This window comes from Perca fluviatilis, chromosome 2 (assembly GCF_010015445.1).
Source record: "Perca fluviatilis chromosome 2, GENO_Pfluv_1.0, whole genome shotgun sequence".
NCBI classification, from domain to species: domain Eukaryota; kingdom Metazoa; phylum Chordata; class Actinopteri; order Perciformes; family Percidae; genus Perca; species Perca fluviatilis.
In genome coordinates, this window is record NC_053113.1 from 12,894,184 (window position 1) to 12,913,200 (window position 19,017).

General features: G+C 42.3%; 2 protein-coding genes across 8 annotated transcripts in view; both read right to left on the reverse strand.

Annotated features, from left to right (window-relative positions):
• Positions 1 to 13,778, reverse strand: part of LOC120548705 (SPARC-related modular calcium-binding protein 1-like) — a 31,375-nt gene extending 17,597 nt beyond the window's left edge. The window contains exons 1-4 of one of the 2 annotated variants that reach the window (XM_039785128.1): positions 13,362 to 13,778; positions 2,520 to 2,694; positions 2,064 to 2,282; positions 259 to 306 (exon numbers count right to left, since the gene is read on the reverse strand). In XM_039785128.1, the coding sequence (XP_039641062.1) occupies positions 259 to 306; positions 2,064 to 2,282; positions 2,520 to 2,694; positions 13,362 to 13,763 (844 nt within the window). In that variant the 5' untranslated portion in view covers positions 13,764 to 13,778. Of the gene's footprint in view, positions 1 to 258; positions 307 to 2,063; positions 2,283 to 2,519; positions 2,695 to 13,328 lie in introns of both variants that reach the window. The other variant, XM_039785122.1, reaches the window with a different exon arrangement.
• Positions 13,779 to 17,314: 3,536 nt separating this feature from the next.
• actn4 (actinin, alpha 4) overlaps positions 17,315 to 19,017 on the reverse strand; it is a 72,022-nt gene continuing 70,319 nt past the window's right edge. For all 6 annotated transcript variants that reach the window (XM_039823070.1, XM_039823043.1, XM_039823054.1 and 3 more), the window contains 2 exons: positions 18,632 to 18,790; positions 17,315 to 17,831 (listed from right to left, as the gene is read on the reverse strand). In XM_039823070.1, coding sequence (XP_039679004.1) covers positions 17,673 to 17,831; positions 18,632 to 18,790 — 318 coding nt within the window. In that variant the 3' untranslated portion in view covers positions 17,315 to 17,672. The remainder of the gene's footprint in view (positions 17,832 to 18,631; positions 18,791 to 19,017) is intronic.

Here is a 19,017-nt window from a genome sequence, read left to right on the forward strand (position 1 = left end):
CAGATTCAGGTGATTATTCTCTGTGGGTTCATCACTACGAGAGACACCGCCATTTTAGGAATTATTATTATAAAAAATATTGAGTATTAAAGTTGTGTGGGCTATTTTCAGGATTCATTTTCAGATGAAAAGTAGCCTTTTGGCTAATTCTAGCATTTTCTAACCCATAATGTGTTTTATTAATTTACACTGTCCCCTTTTTAAATAAACTGAAAATTGAGAATTGAGCTGTAACCGTAAGAAGGTTCGGTTTGTCACCTGCATGTTTTCTGGGATCCAGTGTAGGCCCAGGTTCACCAACATCATCTGGAACATGAGAAAATAGAGTGAAAGAGAGAAAAATGAGGAAGGAAATGGTCAGAAAGAGAGAGGGAGGGGGAGAGAGAGAGAGACAGACAGACGGAGACAGAGAGAGAGATTTGGCATGTAGTGTGGTCTGTTAATGATCCAGTTCCTGCCGGTGTGTCTGGCAGAAAAACAACCTGTGTCATGCCAGGAAAAGACAGAGAAAAGTGAAAATGAGAAACATACAGAGCTAACGTTGTGGAATAGAGAGCTATGCTGCACGTGTGATAGTGCTTGAAGTAGTACTCAGATCATTTAGTGAAAGCTTTGGTAGGTAGCATATTTTTGGCGCTGTTGGGCATACACTTTATAATAATCGTTCAGTATATTGTAATTGAAGTGGTCTGAGAGGGAACTAGACTTCTGTACCTCCTCTTGGCTCTGTTTTCAGGCTTTAGGGAAGAGGGAGAGCTGCAGGAAAAGGTCTCACTCTACTTGTTGTTTTTGTGCTTTTTATACCTACTGCAGCTTTAAGTTAAAAGTAGAAATACCACAGTCTAAAAATACTCCATTGCAAGTAAAAGTCCTGAATTCAATCTGTCACTTAACAGAAGTATTTTAAGCCAAATGTAATCAAAGTATCAAAAGTACAGTAAAAGTACTCATTATGCAGAGTGGCTGCTTTCACAGTGTTTTATTATTATTTATTTATTTATTTTTATCAGTGATGAATACATTTAACGGCATTTTAATGGAGTTCGTCATTGTGCAGATAATTTTAGAAACTTAAATGCTACAAGGTTGTAAAAAGTAACTGTCAAATAAATACAGTGGAGTAAAAAGTACAATATTTCTCTCAGATGTAATGGAGTTAAAGTGTAAAGTAGCATAAGATAGAAACGCTCATGTAAAGTTCAAAAGTTAAAGTTAATGTACTTAGTTACATTCCAACCGCTGCTTTGTAAATTAGGAATAAAACCAACATGGCGATGTGATCTGTTTGGGATGACATATTGAAATGGAACACCTCAGTGTGGAAAATACACACAATTTCATGCAGATTTAATTTACGTATGTCATTACTGTGGCCTGAAATATTTGGCGAAGATCTTCCTAAACAGCAGCAGGAGTCTAAAAAAAACCTCCTCTACTGTAGATATTTAAAGGTCAAAGGTGCTAATTGTACAACTATACATCATTAAAGGAGGGTTAATAACAAATTTGTACAGAGTCAACCATTCTCTGGGATGTGTTTTCATGCTAATCGAATGTGACCAGTTTTAGCGCAAACCGCTAATTAGCTTATAACGCTAGTCGTCGGGGCATGGGTAAAGTAAAAAGAAATCGCTATTTCTATACCACTAACAAGGCTCAAACTAGTACCACACTTCCACGGTAGCATAATGACGGTCACCGAAGCATTGAGGACTTTGTAAGTGTACAAAGTTTACTACAAAGATAGTTTATAAAGACAGTACCGTTCACGTATACAGGCAGGCGCCACCTTGGGAAAACAGTCACGACCAGTCGAACAACGTGCAACCAGTAACATAGCTCAAGCACGATGTTCGTCGTTCGACTGATCGTGACTGTTTTCCCAAGATGGCGCCTTATTTATTTTTGACCCACATACCACAACCATCAGAACACCACCTGAGGGATATATTTAGGAAGAATTGTGTTTATCCCTCCAGTTAAGTTCCACGGACACTTGGAGAATATATGGCAAAGATAGTTTTTCCTTTACTTTGTAGAACTCTGAAGAAAGTATATCTGACCAGTACAGTTGGGGGTGAGATGGAGGACCGAGGTCCCGCTGACAGGTTTGCCGTCGGGCATGGAGCACCAGCAGTATCCGGTCTGGCTGTGGCACTGCACTGGCAGGAAGTGACCGTCCGGACTGCACTCAGGCACAAAGATGGCAGCTCCTGGGCTAACGTGGGTGCTGGTCTCCAGGGCCTGAGCCCGGGCCAGCTGGCATTTGGACAGACTTGGATCTAAAAACCAAGAGGATATATATGTATGTATATATGTGCTCAGTTGTGGAAAGTAACTAAGTACATTTGATGTGTCCTTATACATTGTGTGTATTTTTTGCATGTACGTTATATACAGTATATTGTTTGTAAAGTAATGCAACAACATTGCCTTTAGAAGCTGCAGTCGGTCAACATATGAGCATCATGGGAAACATTATTAACAGGTGGTGCTGATGTAGCTGTGAAGGCGCGTACCTGAGCAGTGTGCTTGTGGAGCGAGGCGGAGCTGCGTGTTGATGCACTGGGCCCTCTGGAAGGCACACATCGATTTATACAACCTGCCGTTACTGCCACACACGGCTCTGTGGCGCCCCCTCTGGCAGTCCAGGACACAGCCGCGAGGCCACATGTTCTGTGTGATCAGGAAAGGCTACAAACACACAATTAAATGACTCAAACTTCCATTTAGTGAATGGCTCAACAGTGTTGCATGCCTGGATTTTTGAATTTGTTTTCCAGTCCATAAAAGTGCAAGTGACCCTCGATCATTATTGAAGCACAAGTTGTTTTACTTTGGGCCTTCTGCAGTCTACTCAGTGGTTAGATTAAAGAGGTTTAAACTGTAATTTATCAGTCCATAGCATGTTCAGCTGATGTTCCAACAGTGCTAACCTTAGACTAACCTTCTGTTTCTATTGTGAAGTTTGAAGAAGGCCTCTGCTAAATGTTAATTCCAGCTTGTTATAGGCTATAGTATTGAGCACTTGACACTTAAACAGGAAGCTGTTCCTGTTTAACTCTGCACACATGTTGATGCTAGGCTTCCATTTTATTTATTATTATTTATATATACTAGGGTTGTGCCGATGGAGGATATCATCGTCCATCGTGATGGCTGGCCAACATCACGATGGAGAGCCACCATCGTGATGCCACGCCCCCCCCCACCCTGTCAAACACACTAATCCTAGTCGCGGGCGCTGGACGGGAAATTGACAAGTGCGTCGTTCTTAAACTAGCAAAGACACAAAGACAAGACATAGGGCTCCTTAAGTGGAAGCTACTTTTTCCCCCTTTACGTGCAACCTATTTGTGAAAAAGACCATCGCTTTGAGCAGACTGGATTGGCTGTAGTGATACATTCTCTCTCTCTCCCTGTCAGTTGTAGCTCGCTCTACCTCTAGTAACGTTGGACGCAGCGGTCTCGAGTGAGAGAGAAAAAAGCGTAACGTGGAACGCTATCACACTTTCCTTTCTCCCCTCATTGGACTAAGTTTGTCGACACTACTCTGTGCGTGCATCAATAAGTCAGTCTGAGGTCCTGTAGGTACGGGACAATGTTATGCAGGATTTATGAATGTACGTTAGCAACAGTAGGCTAATTCACGAGGGTGCTATTTTATGTGTGAGCTAATATTGCGCACCTGTTCATGTGCGCTGCAAGAGTTATGTTTCTGTTTATTGAATGCGTTATTCAGTGCAAACATAACCGAGAATGTAGTTTAAACTCAGTAATGATGGTATGTTAAGTTATTACTGTCGCTCTGTTGAAGGCAAACGTCCCACTGTACTTTCCTTAGGCAGATCAGGACATCTGATTGATTTTACTGCACCGTACTTAAGTGAAAGTAGGTCACATTGTAAAACCTACCAGCAGGGCACCATTTACAGAGGGCATTTACATGTATGTGTAATCGTTTCTATGTTAACTGTTGGCCCATAGTAGTAGAAAAAAATATTTATGTAAAGAGATATGCGCTACCCCCCCACCCCCCCTGGCCCCGACGACGATATCATCGTCCATCACGATGTTTTACTGTAAACATCATCAACTGCCAATTTAGGGGACTACGCCCAACCCTAATATATACAGTACACTTTGTGCTGCAGCCCTTTCTTCACTACATAGAGCAAACTCATCTTGGCCCCCATTATATCTCCCTCCTGTACTTCCCGTCCACCCACCGCAGCAGACAGAAGTGTGTCAATAAAAACTGCTGTTTGTGGCTGAACACTAATAAAACTGTCCAAAACACTGCAAAGAAGAAATACAGCGAAAGACACTTTGTTGCCTCTGCATAGCTGGCCGTCTGTGAGTGATAAGTTGTCTGCTATGCCTGTCAAGCTTTCAATGTCACGCCTGAAAAAACTTGACTGAGGGAGAGAGGAGGAGAACAATGATAGAGGCAGCATGAAAGAGGGTGAGAAAGCAAGTGACAGGGAAGAGAGGGTTAATTACAGTCAACACATCTGAAACATGCAAACATTTCAGGATGGCTGAGCAAAGACGGACAGACAGACAGAGAGAGAGAGAGAGAGAGAGAGAGAGAGAGAGAGAGAGAGAGAGAGAGAGAGAGAGAGAGAGAGAGAGAGAGAGAGAGAAAGTGTGTGTGTGTTCAAAAAACATTTGTGGGTCTTTCCTCATCTGCCATTTTACCTGTGAGAGCTCCAATTTGGCTAACAAGGGAGTGGATAAACTTCACTAAATAAGATGAGCATCTTCCCTGCAGAGACACTCTGTCTCCATCTCTGTCTCTGCTGTCAGGCGCTGTGAGTGGATGAGCGGGATTGGCTTTGTGCCTGACAGGAAGACTTCCACAAACAAGACTGTTTTGTTGGTCTTTGCCCACCCTGAGGTTAGACCAAGTTCCTTGTGTGTTTCTCTGAAACTGTAAATAAACTCAACCGTTATCATCTTCAGCCATCTGTCTCTGTGGCTGCTTGAGATCTGGGGAAGATGAGGCTTATTCATGCGGTGTCCCGGTCAGACGGGGCATAACAGAGGAGAGGAGACAAGGAGGGAACAAGGAGAGGAGAGAAGAAATGAGGAGAGGAGACAATGTACGGGAGGAGAGGAGACAAGAAGAGGAGAGGAAACAAGGAGAAGAGACAAGGAGGAAACAAGGAGAGGAGAGGAGAAGGGGAAACTAAAGAAGAGAGGAGAGGAGAAAAGGAGAGGAGAAGAACAGAGAGAGGAGAAGAGAGGAAACAAGGAGAAAAGAGGAGAGGAAACCAGGAGAGGAGAGTCTGGCGAGCTTGATCATATTAATGACTCCCACATATTCCCCTGACAACACTCTCAGCTCGGGATCACACACTACTTCACACACACACGTCTCCAAAATATACATGAGATTCGTCTCACACACACACACACACACACACACACACACACACACACACACACACACACACACACACACACACACACACACACACACACACACACTCACTCACTCACTCCTCATCAGTGCCTCTTTGTCGATCAGCCTGCCAGCTCTCAGTACGTACACACCGTATGCACACACACACACACACACACATACACACACACACACTCTAACTCTGTGTAACAGTGTTGGCATAATTTAGCGGTGAATGAAACCTCTGTGCCTTAATGTCCAGACGTTAACTATATGTATTGACTGCAGAGATCAAATATTAAAAATATAACCCGGTTTAATTAAACTAAAAATTTAATTGAAAAAATTGTCTCAGTTGACTGCTGTTCAAGCAGGCTTTTACTTAGTCGAGGGGTTTTTATGGTTGTTTATGTTTTCTATTTGTATTTTCAATTTGCTTGTATTGTGACTTCTTGTGTTGTACTGCATTATATTGTGAAGCACTTTGTGATTTTTTTTCTGTGAAAGGTGCTATACAAATAAACTTTACTTACTTACTTGATTATTTTGTGATCATATAATCATTTACTTCTCCCCTACTCTATGTTGGTTGGATTAAAGTCATTCAAAGATGTCACCTTGGGCTCTGGGTCATTATGATGTGCATCTTTCCTTATTTTCAGATACTTTATAGACAGGTTGTTTAATCAATTATAATCAGAGTAGTGACTGTAGTTCTAAAAATACATAGAATAATAACATAAACAAATGACAATACCATTCAGACTCTCTCTAAGAGGAAAGTAAGGACAATTATACTGGTGATTATAAACGATATGCATTAAAGTGTGGCAAATTGCATAGCTTATTTTCCTACCTTAATAATGGAATGCTATTCCCTACAATATACATGCAGGATATAGCATTTATACTTTTAAACCAAACCTATCACAAACTTAGGTCTGAAAAACGTTTGCCTTTTTGGAAAGATAGTGTGAAATAGAGGTGAGGAGGTAAACTGAAACAGCGCATCAAGAGTTTAACTTTACTAAATCCAGTCAAAGCAAAGCACAACCAGGGCTTAATTTGAGCCGGAACATGTTCCGGCACCTCCGACATTGGATCCTTTTTTATTGGATCCGGCACCTCCTGTCTCTTCAGGAAAAATGGATCTCCTAAATGAAAACAATAAACTACTGCTTGTGTAGTGTTCAATGTTGTTATCTGTCTTGTTAGTCTTTATTCCCCGTTTAAGTTCCACAAAAATCTTGTGTTTGCATTTTCGATGAGTTATGAGGTGAATTTTCCGGGTAAGACGGAGGGGGGAGAGGGAGGGAGGGAGGGGAGACAGAGGGGGGAGAGGGACGGAGGGGCGACATTAAAACAGCGCGGCGCTGCACAAGCGCTGGTGCTGGTTGAGATTGCTGTTATAGCCTCGTTTAACTCAGGGGAAAAATGTCAAAAAGACAACCAAGTTTGCTTAACTTGTTAAAATACGCTGGCCAGTCGGATCCCAAACGAGCAAAAACCGTTTCTGCCGATCAAGAATGTGGAGACCACGGTGGGTTTTTTGGTTAATTTAATAGTCCGATGGATAATTGCTGCTTGTGAAAACTTTTTTACATTTCGCACCGATGCAGTGCATGTTCTGAAATAGAAATGAACATTGCCCTGATGTACAGTTGTTTAGGTTTTTTTAGTCAGAGAAGCTACGTAGGCAGTGTAATTCTTAATTTTTTTGTTCTGTTACCTCCATCCCCTGTTTTGAGTCGCCGGATTCACCCTTCCTCTAGCCCGGGACCTCCCACTTTACAAATTTAGCACTGAGCACAACCCCTCCCTGAAGCCCAGACTACATGAAGGTGAATAACACATGAAGTTAAATGAAATCAACAGTTGTGTCTGGGCATACATGTTTACATGTTTAACTGTGATGGAGAGAAAGTGAAAAAAACAAGGAGAAGATTCAGAAGAGGAAGGAAGGTATGAAGGAGGGAACAGAGGGAGAAAAGGAAATAAGGGGAGGAATGGAAGAAAAGAGGTGAGAAATAAAGGATGTCTGGAACTAAGTTTGGAAATGAGTATGAAGGAGAGATGAGGAAAGGAGGGGAGGAAAAAAGGAAGGTATGGAGGCTGGGAGATAGGGAAACTAGAAGAATAGATCAAGAAATTATGAATTCACGGAGAAATAGAAGGAGCGAGTAAGGACTAGAACTAAAAAAGGTGTCATGAAAGGAGTAAGAGAGGATGAAGGCAAAGCATGAAGAGGAATATGGGAGGAATCGAGGAAGGATTAAAGAAGAAGGGAACGAAGAATGAGTGGAAGGACTGCAGCAGCATAACAACAAGAAAGAGGAGAAAAATGGAAGGAAGAATGCAGAAAAAAAAAGTGGAAATGGACAGGTTAAGTGGAGAAATACAGGGACAGAGGAAGGAAAACAGGAGGGGGAGGAAAGAATGAAGGAAAGAGGAGAAAAAAAAAATTTGATTAGAGGAATTAAGAAAAGCCTGCAGAGAGAATTGAGAAAGGAATGAACGTCTGGGTGGAATGAAAAAGAGGACAAGAGGGAGGTTTGAGGGAAGAGAGGAATAGGGGGATGAAGGGAGGAGTAGTCAAGGAGGGCAGGAGCCCAGGTGCAAAGTGGTGGGCAGACTGGATTTCCTGTCTGTCAGGTAGAACTGCAGCAACTACAAGATCCTCAGTGTTAAAACAATTACGGCCAGTGTGTTTGGGCCTATAAAACTTCAGCCATGAGTGTGTGCATACAGTATGTGTGTGTGTGTGTGTGTGTGTGTGTGTGTGTGTGTGTGTGTGTGTGTGTGTGTGTGTGTGTGTGTGTGTGTGTGTGTGTGTGTGTGTGTGTGTGTGTGAGAGAGACAGGAAGGGAGCGAGCAGCAGAGAAAGCGAGAACAAGCCCCCACTGTCTCCTCGTGCCTTACACATTCCTACTTTAGGAAAACAGAAAACTTATCTCCAGACTTGTTTTTTTTTTTACGAAACACGATGTTAGTCCTGGAAAAGGGTCGCCGATGCTGCTGAAAGGCCCGTTGACAGCCGGCGGCGCGCTATAGCGTCTGAACTAACTGCCATTCCTGTGAAGGCGTGAATCGCTCACTTGTAAACGCTTCTCTCTCTCTGCCGTTAATCTGTCCAGCACATGTGTTAAACCGATCATTCACACACACACACGGAGGGATGATGAGGATATGTTTAACACACACACACACACACACAACCGATGAAGAATGCGACTATAATCTTTCTGCAGGTTTACCAAGTGTCTGTGCTGCTTACTTTACCAGCACCTTAAAAGTAGCAGACCAATAGCTTTGTACGTTTTAGCCTATTGAGCACAAACGACCTGTACTTTACATTAACTGCTGACCATTTCCAAAGCATACGCTCAGCTTTCACCTGGATTTTCCAATTCCAACCTGCAGAAACACACTGGGATAAAGTTCACGCAAGTGCAGTAAGAAAGTCAACTTTAGGAGACTTCTGTCAAGCTAAACTTGTTCCTCAGGTTTCCTAATTAAATATGGACCCATTACTGTACTAGATTGTAAAGTATTAATTAGTGTAGTATTGCAACGCATTCTCATGAATAGGTTTGTATGATGTCGTACCAAAATGTATGCACACCTAGAGCTGGGCAATATATGGATATTATATCGGTATCGTGATATGAGACTAGATATCGTCTTAGATTTTGGATATCGTAATATCATGATATGGCATAATAAGTGGTGTCTTTTCCTGGTTTTAAAGGCTGCATTACAATAGAGTGATGTCATTTTCTGACCTTACCAGACTGTTGTAACTGTTCTATTATTTGCCTTTACCCACGTAGTCATTATATCCACATTACTGATGATTATTTATCAAAAATCTCATTGTGTAAATATGTTGTGAAAGCACCAATAGTCAACACTACAATATCGTTGCGGTATCGATATCGAGGTATTTGGTCAAAAATATCGTGATATCTGATTTTCTCCATATCGCCCAGCCCTATGCACACCAATGTGTATGGTATCCTACGAAATAAGGCGACTGTCGGCTGGTCACTGGGAGCCGGCTATAGAGCACTGGGAGCTGTCGGTCCAATCAGCGGCCGTTGGTCGTTGAGTTTAGCCGACAAAAGATGACTATAATGGCTAAGCCTAAAAACTTAAAGCCACTGAGGGGGCTGCTACACGGACTTGAAACAAACAGCCTATGGCTAGTACACTAGCTGACGCGCTCTCTTCTACCTTACACCGCTCAGCATACTGTTGAAATCACAGACTCCAAATAGTCATCGTGGCGTTTTGATGGGACATTTATTGGTCACAATATTCTTCGAATGAAAGTGCAAGAATCCACGTGTCCATCAAGCTCCATTAACAAACATTTACACATCCACATGTTGCGTCGTGTAGCGATTTGATGCGGTCAAAAACTATTTGTGCTCCTCCGATTAACAGCACCCCATGTTACCTGCAGAAAGGTTCCTACCTAAATAGACATCACTCAAAAGCACACTAGTGACTCCAGTGGACAATTTGTGTCCTACACCCAAAACAAATGAAAATGGCTCTTAGAATGACTTTGAGTCCTTTCAGAGGCCGTGGCATTTGAGTTTAGCCGACAAAAAGTGAGCGTCATGCGGCGACGACAGTTAAGTTCAGGCGCCAAAACGACAGGAAAAAGATCGGCTTTGGAAAGAGAACTCCACTAACCAGCTTGAAAGCGCCGGGTTTTAGGACACACCCGTCCACCCCGACCTCTTCGGTCCACAGTGCTCTTATACAGCAACAGTCAATGTAGTGCATGCAGCAAAAAATATGTGAAATATGTACTACATACCACCATGGGACCTTATTTCCGCAGGGTAGTGAACGGCAGTGAGACAAATAATTAGTTGATCCCGTTGAATTGAGCCATGAATTACACATATGATGTTGATCAATTTAAAAGATCATTTTTCATCAAGTGAAAAAAGTCATAGGTTTGTCGTAGTACCACTTAGTTTTGTGTGAACTGTTTATGTAAAGAACTTTTATTAACCTATGTTAACACTGCCATATTCTACAGGAGTTTATTGTGCGTCTCTGCTTTATTGACATTACTATATTTTTACATGTAGCTGTGATATTTGTTTAGCATGCTGTTAAAATATGTTATAGGATTACTGGGGCTGTTTTTCATGTGAGTTCTCACTTTTACACACACACACACACACACACCTGTGTGTTTCCCCAGAGTAGTAGGTTAAATATTTGCCTGGCAGCAATGTGTGTGTCTTTATAGTTAGGTCTTGCTGGCTGGTGTTACCCTGTCGTCCTCCAGGGAGCTCACACACACACACACACACACACACACACACACACACACACACACACACACACACACACACACACACACACACACACACACACACACAATTAATTGTAATTAAATTAATTGAATGACTCCCACATGCTCCCCTGACAACACTCTCAGCTCAGGATCACACATTACTTCACACTCGTCTCCAAAATATACATGAGATTCGTCATACACACACACACACACACACACACACACACACACACAATATTATTGTTTTCCTTCTTTAGAGAAGAATCATGGTGTAAAGTCATTCCAACTTCAATCTTGCTCTGATTTTCATCTTGGTTTTTAACTTCATACAGTACATCTTGTTGACCTGTAACTTATGTTTTCAGCTTTAGATGTGCAATTTAAGATTCTCAGCTTCAATTTTATTGTATGTCCATATTTGCATTGTATTTTGGTTTTATGATCCTGAAAGCTTTATATTTTAATTACACTGTACATTCAACAGCCAAACTACTATAGGGACAAGGAGTTTAAAATTAGCATGAGCTATAAACTATCTGTGCATCAGTTTCATTCTCCGTATTGGAACTAAATGTCAACGTCCCTATATCAAATCAAATCAAATTCAAAACTTAGCTTTTAAAAGAAATGATACATTTAAAAAAAAGTGTTCATTGAAAATATAAAAGTATAGCAGATATTCTCAGTAAAAGCTGAATGAGTCAAAGTAAGTTAAAGCTTACAGTGGCCCATGTCAGTGGCAAATAAATCTAAATCTAAATTAAATAAATAATGTCAGAGCTAATAATTCTAAATGAATAAGAACTGGTCCTATCGGTCGGATTTTTAAAAGTTTATTTTACCAAAAAGAATTATTTGATATCATTAAATACAAAATGAGGGAAAAACTGCAAAAAGGTCCACTTTTTGAGAAAAAAAAAAAGAACCACCCGCCCTTCCACTAGGCTAGCTACGGGCCTGAGTCCTCTTTTGTAGGTAATATTATATTGTAACGGCTGTTCTGCACTGCAGTGCAAAGGATCATGGGATGGGACTATGTTATTAACAGTTCCTGTCCTAGTGCTTTCCTTATGCATTTATGTGACCTGGGTTTTAGTCTTGATTTAGTTCATTTACATCTGTTGGGTTACCATGACTGAGACACTGGGGGAGGTCAATGGTCCGTGTAACGCAGGGGTCCCCAACCTTTTCTAAACGGAGAGCTACTGCGTGGGTATTGAGTCATACGAAGGGCTACCAGTTTGATACACTCTTCTGAAATAACAAATTTGCTCAGTTTGCCTTTAGTTATATATGATTATTAATGATTAATGATGCTCATCTATGTGAAGACGCGCATCATGTTAATGATTTCTCACAATAATTATCAGCAATGACTTAACAAGGTGGGAAACAGATGATATCAATATTCAATTTTCATTTTTAGAACAGGCCTGAGGGCTACTCATGTGGTCCTTGGGGGCTACCTGGTGCCCACGGGCACCGTGTTGGTGACCCCTGGAACGCTTATCAGTTCAATTTTCTAAGCACAAGCGGACATTTGGAAAAACAGAAAAATGGGTTCCAATATCCAATTTTTCATTTTTTTTCCACCTTGACAAATAAAAAAATTTGATATTTAACCTGTTTTTCCAATTTCCAGTTTTTTATTCCGAGGATCAGAAATTGAGAAAATTACAAAATTGCGTCCGGGCTCCAATTATTCACAATACTGCCATGGTATTCTCTCCCTCTACTTTGCAGAATATGCAGGTCATTAACTGCATATGAACCAAAAAAAAAAAAAAACTGATAGACTCTGGGGTCAGAGGTGCTTGCAGCTGATGGTTTCGAGTGGGGGCCGGGGCATAGCTAGGCAGAACGAGGGAGAGAATATCATTGCAGTATTGAATAATAATAATAATAATAATAATAATAATTTTATTAGGGGTGGGAATCACCAGAGGCCTCACGATACAAAACTTATGTCACAATATAATATTATTGCGATTTTAAAGATATTGCAATATTCTGCGATATAATTTAATACCCTTTTTCCAACTTCAAATTTTTTCCCAATTTCAAATGATGTCCCCAAAAGAAAACTTTGTCAACATCTGTTTTATCTAAAAAGATAAATTTCTCTGTTTGTTCATCTCACTTCAATTTTATTGCTGCAAAATGGGATTGTCAAGCAGACAATATCATAAAAGATCGATAGGCCTACTTGGCGTCTGTGTATCGATACAGTATTGCCACGGAAAATATTACTATGCTGTATCGATTTTTTCCCCCACCACTAATAATTACTAGTTTTAGTGAGTATAATCCTTAACTCTTGTGTTAACTCTTGAAAAAAAAACACGTTTTTTCCCGACGTTTTCGACGCCTTTTTTTCACAGTTTGTTTTTTTTTTCCAACGTTTTGAATTGTTAAAATTTTCTTCTACACATTTTCAGCGCTTCTTTCTACGTCCCACATTTTCTGACAGCCTATAAAACTAAAATTGAAAACGGGTCAATGTGACCCGAAGTCAACACAAGGGTACAAATATCTCTTTGCTGACGTTAACTCCACAGAAGTTTCCGACCCCCTAGCTTAGTAAACAAGCTAGCCTACTTGTTGGTTAGTGAGGGAGAGTTCCGGTCCTACCGCTGTTCTGTCGGTCCGGACCGAGTCGGACAGCAGGAAGACGAGCAGCGCGCGGCAGGTGAAGGTGAGCGCGAGCATCATTCCTGCCACGGCGGACCAGAGGAGAAGTGGCCGCGCGCCCTGTTGTTCCGAGGTTTTCAAAGCGCCGCAGTGCGCGCGGAGCGGCCGCAGCCGGTCTGTAGCGGGTGATGATGAGGATGAGGATGAGGAGGAAGGCTCTAAACGAAGACCGACTTCGGCGTCGCTTCTTCGGATGTCACCGAGCTGCTCATGTTTTCTTTTTTTAGAGGTCTCGAGCTGCTCCAAAAAGGTATAGCACACCAAGCGCGCGTGAGAGCAGGCGCGAGTGTCGGCGATGCGTGCGCAGATCAGACCCTCTCCTTTCCGAAAGGTCCGGCCCATTTCCGCTCCCCGTGCCGAAAACCAGTTCATAAAATCCACGAGGCGAAGCCAACAGGTCCGTTGCTCGCAGTGATTGTTTAATTTGAACAACGAAAATAACTTCGGATTGCACGCAGACAGAGGAAGTTTACAAAAACAGCAGCAGCATTTTGTGTAGTTTGGGCCCTCTGGTATGGGATCAAATAAGGGTCATTCATATTTAGGGTTTTGTAGCTGTAGAATTATTTGTGTAAAATCAAAAGTTCTGACAGGACATTTGCGTGTCCATTGTTAAGACTTCGTGAAACCTCACCGTTGGAAATATTCCTCCACTAAGTTGAATTACACGTGCACAAAAATACTTCTGCAGCTACAAAACTGTTTTACAAGCTCAAAATATCAATGGACCCTATCTGATCCCATAGTCTTGAACCTGGTTTGGTTAAAGTCCAGTGACTTCTGAAAGCTTAAGTACAAATCCAGACTTAAGGTTAAAAAGCTGATGAATCGGCACAACATTGTGTGTCATGTTTTTGTTATCGGACTAGCAGTATGGATGATGTCAGTTACTGAAGTGACATCATAAAAGAAATATTAGGTATGGCAGTCATTTCTGTTCACACACGGTTATATGAAGTATGATGGCACTTGTCAACAGTGTTGAACTCTACAAATATACGCTAATGGCACATCAAACCTTCACGGGACATTACCGTAAGACTATTTGAGATAAAAACCAAGTAAGTAAAGATTAATCGATTGTCAGCTATTAAATTAATCGGTAACTATTTTGATAATTGATTAACCCGTTTGAGTAACTTTTTTTCTTATTAAAAAGGAATACGCCACCGTTTGTTGAAATAGTTCTTATCAGGGTCTCCCCTGGCTGTAGATAGGTGGGCCAACGCATTTTTTTTTGTCTCAGTGCAAGTAATTAGGTTGTTTTTTTGTCTTTTGTTGGCTCACTTTTACTCCCAACATGCTAACCGGCAACATAGGATTCCATTCACTACGCTAAGCTAACTAGCGGCGGCGCTGCCGGTGTTGCACCGGACTAAAACGATGCATGCACAAAAAAATGCGTTGGCCCCCCCTATCTACAGCTAGGGGAGACCGTGATAAGAACTATTTAAACAAACGGTGACATATCCCTTTAAATAAGTCTAAATCCTCTGATTGCAGCTTCTTAGATGTGAATATTTTCTCTTTTTTTTGGCATTTTTTTAGGCCTTTATTCGATAGGACAGCTTAGACATGAAGGGGGAGAGAGAGGGGGAACGACATGCAGCAAAGGGGCGAGGGTCGGGAATTGAACCTGCAGCCGCTGCGGCGAGGGCTGAGCCTCTGTACATGGGGCCCACGCTCTACCAGGAGCCCCAATGTGAACATGTTGTGGTTCCTTCTCTCCTCTGTGACAGTAAACTGAAGATCTGTGAGTTGTGGACAGAACGAGACATCGGAGGAAACACCGATGAACATGTTTCACCATTTTATGAACCGAACAACTAATCGATTAATCAGTAACGGACAGATTCATCTACGGTGAAAATAATTGTAAGTTACAACTCTAGTTGACATAAAAATCAGGTAGTTTTTACATTTGAAGAAAACCATATATATTAAAAGGGAACTCAAACTTTTCATGGGACAGCTGTTCTTAGCTTCCGCAGCCTTTAGTCTCAATCATGTAGAGAGGGAGTCTAATGGGACAGACAGACAGACAGACAGACAGACAGACAGACAGACGAAAAAAAAAGACATCGAGACAAGCCGAGGTATTTTGTAAGGAAACTTTTATGTGTGCTTTGTGAAACTCACTTATCATTAAAGACAGAAGGCGTTGCAGTTTCCAGTACAGCAGATAAGGTTTGATATTAAAGAGTACAAAAAAAGGAAAATCACAATTCCAGAGTTCATTTCTCTCCAACCTAACAGGGGGGGGGAGAGAAAGAAAAAAAAAAAAAAAAAAAAAAACAAGCTTTTGGTCCAAGTCTTTTCTACTCCGTTCCTTCCCTGTCTGTCCCTCCCTCCCTCTCTCCGTTTCCCCCCTTTTCTCCCCCGCAACAGCCAACAAACACTGGAGAAAATCGCTTATCCTGTTTAATTTAGAGAGGGAACTTGCTCAGAAAGGGCCTGATTGACGCCCACAATTTCCCCCAGAACTCAGTTATTGAACACATTATGATTGCATAGTTCTTTTTTTTTTTTTTACATAACAATTTCCTTTTTTAATATTTTTTTATTTGCACATTATGGAATGTTTACATTAAGACCCCCACACTTCCTTGCAGTAAAATTTTCTTTCCCTTTTCTTCAGAGACAAATGAGGGGATGTAGGGATGGAGCGGAGACGGGGGAGGACGTGGGAGAGTGAGGTAGGGAGGGAGAGAGAGAGGGACAGGGCTGTAGCCAGCAATAGGCACATTTTATTTTATTACTTCCACCATTTTTCCAAAAAGTCACAAGGGGAGCTTCTCCACAGCGCGTTACTGTGGGAGCTCTCAAAATCCAGGGAGTGCAAGCAAACCTTCATTCAGCCAATCAAAAGCATCCATGACATGACGGGTGTACATTTCTGCCCGTGTGAGCGATTTCTGGTATATAAAACTGGAATCATTTCTACTACTACGTCTTACCTATCATATAAATGTATAGTTTCTGTATTTAAATAAGCACCTGAAGCCCCACCCCAGGAGGAGAATAGTTTCACAGAAGCAAATATTTGTGGATTATTATGGTGTGTTGCCTGTCATGGTGATTTCTACAGGAGAAGGCCTTTAGGTACACAAGCCTCGACGTCATGGCTACCAACTTTTTTTTCCCATTAGTATTTTTCATTGCGAAAAAAAAGAAAGAAAAAAAAAAAGAAAACTTCTGGAAGCTCAAACCTATCTACTGGTGAAACTGCTCTCCCTGTGTTGCTATCATCGGCTTTTAAATGTCTGCGTTTTGTCATTTTTTAAATTTTTTTTTAAATAAATGTCACTCTACTTTGCCCTACTGGAAAGCCTGCGGCCGATTATTCTCGACAACTGGGACTGTGTGTTATTCGTCGCATTGAAAAAAAATAAGTATGTACAGCGCTGAGCCCCGCCCCCCCCCCCCACCCAACCAACTGCATGAAATAAACAAAATCGACAACGAAAAGAAATTCAACTAAGACAGGAGGAGGGAAAGGAGCTGAGGTTAGACAGGTCACCTTATCCAGCAACATGGGAATTATGGGTAAATATGTCATTTTATCTGGTTGGTCAACACCCCCCTCCCCCCTCTGCCCCTCCCACACGGGCAGCATAAATCTCTCTAGGATCTAATACACAAAACTTACCTCGCCACGCCCCACACCACCCTGCCGCTTAACGCCCTGAACCCCCCCCTGGCAAGAGAAAGAAATTATAATAAAATAAACAAAAAATTAGCATAAGTATCAGATTAGCTTGTGCCCCCCCCACCATGTCCCTCCCTCCCCCAATCCTAACCCTTGTCCCTCCCCAGTTTGACCCCACAAAAAAAAGGCAGAGAGGGTGAAGCTAAGGACCCACCACTGCAGAGCAACCGTCCCCTGTCCCGCAGCTGCCCCCGGACATGCCTGTCCATATAAACCTTTTTTTTTTTTTTTCTCCTTTAAACGACAAATTGAATACTCTTGATCCGCGTTACGACATAACGGAGGTGGAAAACATTCGGCGGAGGCCAATCCTAACTACAGTTCAATCAACAAGCTCAGAGTCTCCACACCTCCTCCTGATTCTTTAAACCGGCACACGCAGGGGCACCTCACCACCACCACCACCACCACCTCAAATTCTTCCAAACGCTCCATTTCCTGGTGTCTGTCTCTACGCACAGAATAACTCTCTACCTTCCTTCCCTCTCCCTCCCTCCCTCCCTCCCTCCCTCCCTCGTCTGTCCAGGCCTCCTCTTCCTCCTCTACAGGTCGCTCTCTCCATACAGGGCGGTGGAGAAGGACATGTAGTCCAGGGCTCCGGGGATGGCGTTGGGCCCCGTGTAGGGCGCCATGCGGGCGATGCAGTACTCGGCCTGGTCGGGGGGGAGCTCCCTCCTCAGCTCCTCGGCCGTGATGAAGGGCTGATGGACACAGACAGGAAGGTGCAGCGAGTGAATTTACATCCTAGCTCACACGCAAAAAGCTGGTGAACAAAAAGCACACCTGACGAGACCAATGTACTGATATGCATTGGACATATTAGAGCCTGTATGAACTGTATAACGAGTGCTGTAAATGTTTAAAAGACATGCATTTAAGAACTGGCTCAGTCTCTTACCACCTGTATCATGTTGGTTATTGACTGTTAGGGTGGATACTGTGGCCAAAGTGAATGCAACATGTGGGCCCAATGTTTTCCTCAAGTTATTCATTTGACAATTAAAGCTAATTGTAGGTTTTGTTTAATCATGCTCAACTAGTTAAATGTACTGCAGTTTAAAAAAAAAAAAAAGGGACAAAAATGAAACTAACATTCCATAAGCCTCCAGCTCTGAAAGTTCAATGAGAGCATGTGGTTTTCTTGGCCAATCAGAAGCAAGCATTGTATTTGTTTTGTTAGTGTGAGCTTTATGTTTGAGTTAATTCAATGCACTTTATTACACAGAATGATTTCAGCTGTGCAATAAAGAATGTGAAAGTAGACACACACACAGACCGACAGAGACACACACAGAGAGAGAGAGAGACACACACACACACACACAGACCGACAGAGACAGACACACACAGAGACAGACACACACACACACACACACACACAGAAAGACACACACACACACACAGAAAGACACACGACACACACACACACACACAGACAGAAAGAGACACACACACACACACACACACACACACACACACACACACACACACACACACACACCTTATCAGCGGCCAGGATCTTGAAGGAGGCGATGACTTGGTCCGCGGTGTCCGTGTCGGTCGTCTCCCTGGACATGAAGTCAATGAAGGCCTGGAAGGTGACGGCGCCGCTGCCGTTGGGGTCCACTATGCCCATGATGCGAGCAAACTCGCTGTCGCCCTGGCAACCAAGAATCAACAGATTAACCCAGCAGAGACGGCACGTTGTCCTCAGACACACACACACACAGACAGCCAGAACTTGACGCGGACATAAAATGCTGTAAGTGTGTAAAACATCAGGACCACCAGGGAATAGACTGAGCCAGGGAACAGAAGTAGTTGAAGATGGCGGTCCAAATATTTTACATTTCACACTTTGACACATGCATCTACACACATAACATG